The sequence below is a fragment of the Neophocaena asiaeorientalis genome, unplaced genomic scaffold, assembly GCF_003031525.2.
Source record: "Neophocaena asiaeorientalis asiaeorientalis breed wild unplaced genomic scaffold, Neophocaena_asiaeorientalis_V1.1 scaffold629, whole genome shotgun sequence".
Lineage (NCBI taxonomy): Eukaryota > Metazoa > Chordata > Mammalia > Artiodactyla > Phocoenidae > Neophocaena > Neophocaena asiaeorientalis.
In genome coordinates this window covers 7,192,087-7,202,625 of record NW_020175468.1, presented here as the reverse complement: position 1 = coordinate 7,202,625, position 10,539 = coordinate 7,192,087, and the positions used below count along the sequence as shown (strand labels likewise).

At 51.0% G+C, this 10,539-nt stretch overlaps 2 protein-coding genes across 6 annotated transcripts in view; one reads left to right on the top strand and one right to left on the bottom strand.

Annotated features, from left to right (window-relative positions):
* The window catches only part of COQ8B (coenzyme Q8B), a 22,121-nt gene extending 11,628 nt beyond the window's left edge, over positions 1-10,493 (bottom strand). The window contains exons 1-11 of one of the 5 annotated variants that reach the window (XM_024768694.1): positions 10,255-10,493; positions 9,722-9,819; positions 8,773-8,848; positions 6,793-6,897; positions 6,537-6,656; positions 6,329-6,395; positions 4,244-4,321; positions 1,720-1,842; positions 1,493-1,578; positions 228-368; positions 58-139 (exon numbers count right to left, since the gene is read on the bottom strand). In XM_024768694.1, coding sequence (XP_024624462.1) covers positions 58-139; positions 228-368; positions 1,493-1,578; positions 1,720-1,842; positions 4,244-4,321; positions 6,329-6,395; positions 6,537-6,656; positions 6,793-6,897; positions 8,773-8,775 — 805 coding nt within the window. In that variant the 5' untranslated portion in view covers positions 8,776-8,848; positions 9,722-9,819; positions 10,255-10,493. Of the gene's footprint in view, positions 1-57; positions 140-227; positions 369-1,492; positions 1,579-1,719; positions 1,843-4,243; positions 4,322-6,328; positions 6,396-6,536; positions 6,657-6,792; positions 6,898-6,945; positions 7,175-8,772; positions 8,849-9,721; positions 9,820-10,254 lie in introns of those variants that run through there. The other 4 variants (XM_024768693.1, XM_024768695.1, XM_024768696.1 and 1 more) reach the window with 4 other exon arrangements.
* The window catches only part of ITPKC (inositol-trisphosphate 3-kinase C), a 17,140-nt gene continuing 16,359 nt past the window's right edge, over positions 9,759-10,539 (top strand). The window contains exon 1 of the mRNA XM_024768300.1: positions 9,759-9,806. Coding sequence (XP_024624068.1) covers positions 9,759-9,806 — 48 coding nt within the window. The remainder of the gene's footprint in view (positions 9,807-10,539) is intronic.

Sequence of the window (10,539 nt, the reverse complement as noted above, 5' to 3'; positions counted from 1 at the left end):
CCCGCTTTCCCTCTTCAGGGCGACCCTCCCACAGTCAGGGTGGATTGGGCGCCTCACCCTCCGGCACGGCCATGCTTATCTTGAGCACCGCCAGCAGGTTCTGGATGTCGCTCTGGATGCTCTGGGCGACGCCTGGGTACTGGGAGGGGAGGAGGGGAGGAGGATGGGAGTCACCCCTCTGGGGCGGCCGGGTGCCCAGCCCACCCCCACCCCACCTCCCCTCTCACCTGGATCTTCACGGCCACCTCTGTCCCATCCCTCAGCACGCCCTGGTGCACCTGCCCGATTGAGGCAGCAGCAAAGGGCACCTCCTCCAGAGAGGCCACCTTGGCCTGCCAGTCCCTGCCGAGCTCCTCTTCCAGAACTCTCTGGGGATAGTGGTCATGACAATCATCACCATGGTTTCAGGCAGCCGGGTTCACATTCTGTGCTAAGCGCTTTGCACGTTAATAACCCCGCTCACCACACGTGGGGCCCTGGGCCAAGCTCTTGGCCGCTACCCAACTTTACAGATGAGGAAACTGAGGCTCAGAGAGACCTCCTGACCAAGGTGATGAGCCAGGCGCTGGCAGACTGGGAGGCCCAGCTTGAGCCCATACTCCCGAGGCCGTGTGGGCTGATGTGTGGGTTGCTATTATGTAAGGTTGAGATTGATAATAATCCTTCATTATACCCATATATTGTATTACTAACTCAAAAGTTAATGTGATAAAGAAGAACTAAAATTTACAGAGGGCTTCCTGTGGGCTGGGCCCTATATAAAGTGGCTCAGAGAAGGGCAGTAATTGCCCAGGGTCACATGGCAAGGGAGCCAAACAGAGCTCAGAAGGCAGGCAGCTGGATGCCAGATTCCACACCCTTGCCCAGGCATTTACTCAGTGCCTGGCGCTGTGCCAGTCTATTTACACACTCCCTCCTTTAATTAAAAGACCGGTAATAAGAACAGGTAACACCTGCATGTCACTCACGGGGTGTCGGGGACCCTTCAAAGTGCTTTACACATACACTGATTTCCATAGCCCCATGATGTGGCCGTTGCTATCACTACCACCAATCACAGATGAGGTAACTGAAGCACAGAGCGGGCAGGCCACACGTCTCACCGCACAGGTAGTAAGTGGTAGAGCCAGGGTTTGAACTCCCGAAGTCTGGTCCCTGTCCAGGCTCCACGGCATGTGGGATCTTCCCGGACCGGGGCACGGACACATGTCCCCTGCATCGGCAGGCAGACTCTCAACCACTGCGCCACCAGGGAAGCCCATTCACCACCTTTTTAACAGCCCTGAGCCTGCCAGGAACTCGACTAAGTGCTCTACACCATTCTCTCATTTACTCATCACAACAGTCCTATGAGACGTGTGCTTTAGTGGTCCCCATTTAACAGATGGGGACACAGGCTCAGAGTGAGACGGGGAGCACAGCCATGAAGACGGGAGGGCCAGGCAGGTGGAGCACGCCTCCCTCGCCAGCCTTTCCCCCTCTGGGCGCTCACCTGCAGCTGCCAACGGGGCATGAAGTCGGCGCTCTGGCGAACCCGCTCGAAGATGCGCTGCAGCTGGGGGCTGATGAAGCTGTTGTCTTGGGAGACATCGGGAAGAGGCAAGCAGTGAGGGGTGAGGCCAGGAGGGGCCCCTGTGGGAGTCTGAAGTTGGGGCTTGGTGGCAGGTGGGGTAGGGTGGAACTGAGGTCAGGGGTCAGGAGTCAAGGGTTATGCTGTACCCTGGATGCTGAGCATTTGGCCAACCTTGAGGGCAGCCCCCCGAACCGTACACAAGGTCTGCACAATCCGCTCGGCATTGGCCTCCGAAAGTAAAAAGCTGGAGCCCGGCCGGGAGCCTCCCTCTGGGGTGGAGAGAATCATCATTAGTATGGCGACCACAAAAATAATCAGTATGGCGTCACTGCACACCTACCAGAACGGCTAAGGCAAAAAAGACAATACCAAGTGTTGGCAAAGATGTGGAGCACCTCGACACTGCCAATGAGACTGCCATGGCCCAAGCCCTTTGGAAAGCAGCTGGGAAGTTTCCAGTAAAGCACACACCTATACCTGATGCAATTTGCCTCCTAGGTATATCCCCAAGAGAAAGGCATAAATGTGTCCACCAACAGATACTCCAAGAAGGCTCACGGTAGCATTATTCGTAACAGTCCCAAACTGGAAACAACCCAAATGACCATGAGTAGAATGAACAAAGGAACTGTGGAATAGTCACAGGGGGACTATTAGTGTCGAATAAACAACCTACAACCGCTCACAGCAACATGGATGCCTCTCTCAAATAGAATGCTGAGCAAGAAAACCAGACACATACGAGAATACACTGTCTGATTACATGCGTATAAAGGAGCAAGAACAGACAAAACCAATCTCAGGGGGTCAGAAGCCAAGACAGTGGTGACCCTTAATGAGGGGGGAGGTACCAGAATACGGCACGAGAAGAGCTTCTGGAGAACGAGGGCAGCAATTCTCTAAGTGCGTTCTGGGGGCCCCTGAGACCCTTTAGGAGGGTCTGTGAGATCAGAACTATTTTCATAATAATATTAATATGTTATTTGCCCTTTTTTACTCTCATTCACCCACAAATGTTCAGTAGAGTTTTCCAGAAGCTGTGACCTGTCATTTCTCTGACGGCTGATGGAGAGAGAGAGTGTGTGTCTGTGTGTGTGTGTGTATTCTTGTGTTTAAATTTTTTTTCAGTTTTCCTCTCTAATACAGCAAATATCCATAAATACAACCCCACATAAACAAGTTCTTGGGGTTCTCATTCTACTTTTTAATAGCTTTATTGAGATATAATTCATATATGATATAATTCACCCATTTTAAGGTGCACAGTTCAATGGCTTCTAGTATATTCAGTTGTGCAACTATTACCACAATCAATTTCAGAACATTTTCATCACTGCTAACCTGTTAGCAGTTACCCCCTCCCATTTCCCGCATCTGCCTCCCCTTGAGTCCCTGGAAACCATTAATCTACTTTCTGTCTCTGTAGACTTCCCTCTTCTGTACATTTCAGATAAATGGAATCATACGATATGTGGCCTTAAAAAAAAAAATGTGGCCTCTTGTCTCTGCCTTCTTTCACTTAGGATAGTGTTTCAAGATTCAACCAGACAATAGCATGGATCAGTCCTACATTCCTTTTTTTTTTTTTTTTAATAAATTTATTTTTATTTATTTATTTTTGGCTGTGTTGGGTCTTTGTTTCTGTGCGAGGGCTTTCTCTAGTTCTCTAGTCCTTTCTCTAGTCTTCCCGGACCGGGGCACGAACCCGTGTCCCCTGCATCGGCAGGCAGACTCTCAACCACTGCGCCACCAGGGAAGCCCTACCCGCAACTTTTTATTTTGAAAAAGATCCAAATAGACAGAAAGACTGCATTCGTAGCACCGTGAATACCTGATTCAATGTTTTAACATGCTGCCTCACCCACTTTATCTGTGCGTGTGTACCCAGACACGGACCAATACTTTTGCTGACTGATTTGCACTCCACTTGTGTGAATAATAGTAATCCCCTACACAATCACCGTGCCAACATCACACCCAAGAAAATTAACACTAATTCTTGAATACCTACTACCCAGTCATATTCAGATTTTCCCAATCGTCCCCAGAAGTCTTTTTTTTTTTTGTGTTGTGGCTCACGGGCTTAGTTGCTCTGTGGCATGTGGGATTCTCCCGGACCAGGGCTCGAACCCGTGTCCCCTGCACTGGCAGGCAGATTCTCAACCACTGTGCCACCAGGGAAGCCCACCCAGAAGTCTTTCATAGTTATTTTCTTTTCGAACATCCAACCATGGCTCACACATTCCATTTGTCAGTTATTATCTCTCTAGTCTCTTTTACATCTAGAATATCCACCCGTTTTTGTTTCAAGACATCGACATGTTGCGGAATCATACCCCCAAATGCTGATCTCTACACAGCCTAGTCCGTCTCTGTTGTCCACAGACCCTCACCGGCACTCCTGTTTTCACGCTTCCTCTCCTGGTCACAGTTAAGCACTCAACTCTGGATGGCTTACATTTTTTTCTCTCATGACCTGCTTCTACTCAACACCATCCTGACAGCAGCTTCACCCTGTTCTGAGCACTCCACCACGACCCTAAGAGGTGGCTATGTTATCAACAGCTCCATTCTCCAGTTGAGGAAACTGGGGCTCAGAGAGGTGAAGCCACTTACCTCAGGTCACACAGCAAGGCCAGGGTGTGGACCCAGGCAGCGTGGTTCACGTACCTGATTGTACATGTCCTCCGGGCAGGGACTTCTTGGCCATCTCAGCTAGTGCTCCCAGCCCCAAGGTCACAGCCAGTCCTGGGGAGTGAGAGAGGAGCCTGAGTGCCCGCTTGCCCTGGGGAGATCTCCTCCCCCACCCCCTCCCCACCCCACTGACCCTCTCTCCTCTCTGTCTCTCTTTATGTATACCTGTCTCCCAACTCTTTGTAGTCAGCTCTTTGCATCCCTCTGTCTCCAAGTCAGTCTCTTACTCACTCTTTCCCTGCTTGAGGTTCCCTTGGAGGTGAGACTACCTCTTTCTCCATCCCTCTCTCCTTGTCTCTGTCTCCCAGGTTAGTGGTTCTCACCCCTGGCTGCACACAGAGTCACGTGAGGAGCTTTTGTAAATACAATGCCCAGGCCCTACCACTGAGGTTCTGGTTGAACTGGCCTGAGATGAGGCCTCAGAATTCTTTTTCTTTTAAGCATCCCAGATGATTCTAGTGTGCAGCCATGGGTAAGAAGGCCCCGAAATGATCCCCCAGGACTCTCTGTCTTCCTATGACTCCTGTTTCTCTGTCCACATCTCCTCTTCTTCATGCTCACCTCTCCTTTTCTAAGTCAGTTATTTCTCCACCTCTGCCCTTCCGTCCACCCGGCATGTCTGTCTAGGCCTCTTTCCCTCAGTTCTTCCTTTGGATGTTAGCTCTCCGGCTCTGATTTCCTCTGCCTCCTCTGTCTCCTTGTCCTTAAAGACATCTCGAGTCACTCTGCCTCTTTCACTCTCACCATCTCCGTAAATAATTGTAGTTGGCATTTTCTGAGCACTTTTCTCCATGCCAGGAACCATTCCCAGTGCCTTTTATGCATTGACTCATCTTGTCCTCACGCCCTCATGAGAGAAATTTTACAGAAAAGCTTCCATTTTACAGAAAAGGAAATCGAGGCTCAGAGAAGTTAAGTAACTTATCCAGAGTCACAAAGCGAGGATGCGGCAGAATCACCTGTTGAACCCCGCGCAGCCTGGTGCCAAAGCTCTAACCAGTGTATTTGACTCCTTCAATCGGTATCTTTAAAACCTGAACCATGATCCACAGTAAAGAAGACATTCACATTATAACCGGTAGAGACCGATATATATATAATGTTTCATGAAACAAGACTTTCCCTTACTCTACATGTACACATATTTTCCATTCTTCTTTTCTTCTTTTTTTTTTAGCTGTGTTGGGTCTTCGTTGCTGTGCGCGGGCTTTCTCTAGCTGTGGCGAGCGGGGGATGCTCTTCATTGCAGTGCGTGGGCTTCTCATTGCGGTGTCTTCTCTTGTTGGGGAACACGAGCTCTAGGTGTGCAGGCTTCAGTAGTTGTGGCACGTGGGTTCAGTAGTTGTGGAGGACCAGGGAAGTCCTCCATTCTTCTTTTTAATGCTGGTTGCAACCTGCTAAATTATTTCATGCAGGGCTTCCCTGGTGGCGCAGTGGTTAAGAGTCCGCCTGCCAATGCAGGGGACACGGGTTCGAGCCCTGGTCCGGGAAGATCTCACATGCCGCGGAGCAACTAAGCCCGTGCGCCACAACTACTGAGCCCACGTGCCACAACTACTGAAGCTCACCCACCTAGAGCCGTGCTCCACAAGAGATGCCACTGCAGTGAGAAGCCCGCACACTGCAATGAAGAGTAGCCCCCACCTGCCGCAACTAGAGAAAGCCTGCATGCAGCAGACCCAACACAGCCATAAATAAATAATTAATTAATTAAAAGAAAATTAGTTCGTGCAGGTTGTGACCTGAAGTTTGAATAATTCTGCTGCATGACCCGGGGTCAAGTCACTTCACCTCCCTTAGCCTCCACTTCCTCATCTATAGAACGGAAACAAACACTCATTGATTCAGTGCAGAGACCACATGTGTATGGGGCCCTGCACATTCCAAGTTCTCAATAAACACAACATTCCTCTCTATATCTCTTGGTTCTACAGGACTTTGCCTTCATTCTTTTCCCATCTCTCCCTCCTCTCTCTGTCTCTGATCCACTCTCTCCCTTGCTTCATTGTGTAAATGTCACCTCCTCTGATCTAGGTCACAATCTCCCACAGTCATACCTACCCCCAAAGCTGGCCAAGCGGCTGATGCGGGAGGTGGGCACCTTGCGCTCTCGAGAACGGTCACTCAGCTGGGAAACGGAGAGAAGGTCTGAGCGGGAAAAGGTGGACACAGCACCCAGGAAGTCCAACCAACCTGCCACCACACCCTTCCCCAAGCTCGGGAGGCCAGCTGCCTTCATGCGGTGTTGCTGGGTGTGGGGCAATGATACCTGGGGCCGGGCTGTCTTCCTGATCCGGGCCTCCCGTGCCTTGCGAATGTCCTCCTCACCCAGGCCCCTGCCAGGTCCATCCTGGTGAAGCTTTTGGGTCCAAGGACCCCCACATGGCCCCTGCAAGAGACGTGAACGCCGGTAACGAGTGGAGAACGCACCATCAGCCTGGCCCCTTTAGACCCCTCCCTGTCCTTTGACTCCCTGAAGCCTCCCTAAGCCTCCTCCCCTTGGAGACCCCTCCCCAGCCTCTTACCCAGCAGAGGGGCCCAGGCCCCAGGGCCCCAAAAGGTAGACCAATAGTCCGGCCCCACTGTCCACAGGTCCCCCGTAGTAGGCCCCCCACCTCCAGCCACATTGTCTGGGGGAGAAGAGGAGGGATTATTCGGGTAGGAATTGTGGGACTGACCTCCCTGCTTTGCCCGTCTTTGCCTCACATTCCTCCGTGTCCACCCTAAGACTCCCACCGCCAAAGACTTCCTCCCCTGTTAACAGGCCCCCAGTTTCGCCTGGTTCCCTCTCTCGTTGCTAAGAACCCATAGCTCTTCCCGAACACCTCGTCAAACCACTTTTCCCTGGTCCCACTCCGCGCCGTTGCTAAGGTCCTCCCCTGTTGCTAGACACCCACACATCCTCCAGGGCTACCTTTCCACTCTGAGCACCACCATCGTTGCTAGGCACCGCCTTCCCCTCGGTTGCTAGGCACCCACAACTCTTCCGGTGTTCCCCCCACCAACCCCGTTACTGGGTACTTCCCCCGGTTGCTAAGCACCCACTGCCTTGACTGAGGAGCAGATCAGGGGCCTCAGGGTGGGCTGGGCCACGGCCTAAGTGTAGGGTAGGGTGGGCTGGGCCACAGCCGAAGCGCTCACGTGCTGTTTTGTGCCCTTCCACTCACTTCAAAGTGCCTTGTCTGCGGCGGACCTTTTAGTTTCCTACACGTCTATTTTACAAACATTCCTCTCCTTTACAAACTCCACACCTCTCCTTTGCGCGAACATTTTGTCAGCCTCCGTTTTCCTTATTTGTACCCCTAGTAGGCTCAACATCTCTCCTTTGAACACACATCTTCCCAGCAAACATTTCCCTTTCACATGGAGCCCCTCCACTTTGCACACTCACCCTCTGCTTCAAATACCCATATCCTGGTACCCAAGCTCCTCCCTTGCACATATGACCCCCCTGCCTTGCTCACCAGCTGTTTCCCTCGGTATGCATAAACCCCCTTACACCTAGCCCTTTGCACACTGGGCCCCTGTTCCCGCCTACACCCTGCTCTCTCAGCTCCCCGCCCACCTGCAGGATGGTGTGAGTGGGAGCCCTTTGTTTCCTGTAGGCCTGACATTTTCCAGAACACACTCAGCCAAGATTCCCAGTGCTGACTCAGGAGCCTTGGCATCCCAGAAAACCAGCTCCCAGCCCATCTGGGTGTGTGTGTTGTTGATGGGGGAGGGAGGACAGGCTTAAAGCCTGCTTCCTCCCCCCACCACCACGGTAAACTGACTCACCCCTCTTCTCACAGTCTGGAATAGAAGCAGCTGGCTGGGACATCTCTCCCACCACTGGGAGAGAGAATATGACACTCCCCACACAGAACTGCCTCCCTCAAACCCTGTCTAACCCCCTTTGTCAGGAATCAGACCTCCCTGTCTCTGTCCCTGTGCTACGTGACCTCAGAAGAGCCTTAACACTTTCTGGATCTCAGCTTCCCAGCCTGTATGATGCATTAGGGGGACCCTGCTATGACTTCCCATTGGTCTGTAAAGAGATGATTCATTTTAGAGCCCTGGGGCTGTGCCCAATGCCCCTTTCCAGGTGACTGTTTCAAAACAGAAACCACCCCCTGTACTCTTCCAGACACAAGGGTCTGACTCAGGAGCTAGGTGGCAGCTCACTCTTGGGGGCAAAATATATAAAAAGTACCTATGACAATAACTTATCCTACAGGGCTGTGACTCATGGTACCAAGCCTGGTATCAGATACATGAGATCATATCAAATAGCCTGGTGGCTACAAGCAAAGACTACAGGCTGGCAGAGCTCTGAGCCTCAGTGTCCCCATTTATAAAGTGGGGCCATGGCATCCCCTCCTGCTCAGTGTTAGTGAGAAAGGGATGCAGTGAAACAGTGTCTGTAGAGAGGTTGGCACGGAGCTGGTACAGAACAAGAGCTCTATACATGAGAGAAATTTGTTATAGAAAAAGTATTCTTTTCAAAATTTCTACTGAGCGCTTACCATTTGCTTTTCTAGGCACTGGGGACACAGCAAGGAACAATACAGGCAAAAATCTTTGCCCTCTTGGTGCTGGCTTCTGGTGAGAGGCACAATAAAATACATAAGTATATGTAATAAGGTGACACTTGTTAAAGAGAAAAACAAACCAGGGAAGGGCAGGGAGAGGAGGGAAGAGTGTGCGTTTAAATAGGGTGGAAAGGAAAGGCCTCACTGAGGAGACATCGTTTGAGTAAAGACCTGAAGGAGGTGAGGGAAGGAGCGATTGAAATAGCTGAGCAAAGAATGTTCCAGGCAGAGGGAACAACCAGTGTAAAGTCCCTGTGCTGAAGATATCTCAGAGAAATAGCAAAGATGCCAATGGGCAGAGTGAGTAAGGGGAAAAGGATTCGATGAGGTCTGGGAGGTAAGCAGAGCCAGCTCAGGTATGGTGAAGACTGTGGCTTTTTCCCTGAGTAGAATGGCAACCACTGAGGATTCTGAGCAGAGGCAGGACTGATTTACAGAAAATATTCTTACTTCCGGCTCTTCTTCCAACACCCCCAGCCTCAAAATCAAGTTGTATCACTCGATAGTGACCAAAAGGGACTTCCCTGGTGGTCCAGTGGGTAAGGCACTCCCAATGCAGGGGGCCGGGGTTTGATCCCTGGTTAAGGAAATAGATCCCGCACGCATGCTGCAACTAAGACCTGGCTCGGCCAAAATAAAAAAAAAAAATAAATATTAAAAAAAAATAGTGACCAAAGACCCAAATTTTGGATTAGATGGGCCAAAGTTCAAATCTACACAATTGAGATGGGTGATCTTTTTTTCCCCTTTTTTTGGCCTCTCCAGGCGGCTTGCTGGATCTTAATTCCCCGTCAAGGGATCGAACCCAGCCCCCCTGCAGTGGAAGCACAGAGTCCTAACCATTGGACTGTCAGAATTCCCTAGATGTGTGATCTTGACTCACCGCTTTGCCTTTCTGTGCCTGTTTCCTTGGCGGTGCAATGGGGATGATGATCAACCCTACCTTACAAGATTTTGGGTATAAAGCGGTAAGTACAGCGCCTGGCACAAAGCAAGTATACAAATGTAAATGCTGTTGTAAATAAATAAAAATCCCCATAACAACCCTTTTTACAGATGGGTAAATGGAGGCTCTGAAGAGACAAGTCTGTTGGGAGAGGTCATCCAGGAAGTAAGTGCTGGAGCCAAGCTTTGAAACCAGGCGTTCTAGCTTCAGAGATTAAGACCCTGGTTTTGCCCGTCATTTAACCCTAGGCAAATTCTTTCACTGCTCTGGGCCTCAGTTTCCCAGTTGGTAAAAGTGACTGGCTCTTGTGGCATTGAACACACATTTTTCAAAACAGTAAAGTAATATAATGTATCCTCATTTTACAGGTGAGAAAACTGAGTCTGGGGCTGGGGCAGGGGGTTGGGAGAGGAAGTCACTCGTTCAAGGTAACACTGCTAGGAACTAGCAGAGGCGGGTCTCGAACTCACGCAAGTAGAATTCCCAACTCTTCGAAAGTCCTTCCCGGCGCTGCGTGAAGAATGGGCACGCTGCCGGACTCGTCGCCGGGGGTTATAGGGAGACTAAACTAGTCACTCGAGGGTGTGGAGACGTAGGGTTAATTGCGAGGGTTTTGCGAGGGGCCCCACTGATCCGGGACCAGGATCCCGGCGCCCCACACCTAACCTGGACTAGCTCCAGGCGCTCGCGGTTCTCCGCGCGAACGGAGACGGGAGGAGCCAGACAAGGCCCATACCCCTTTACGTCACGTCCGG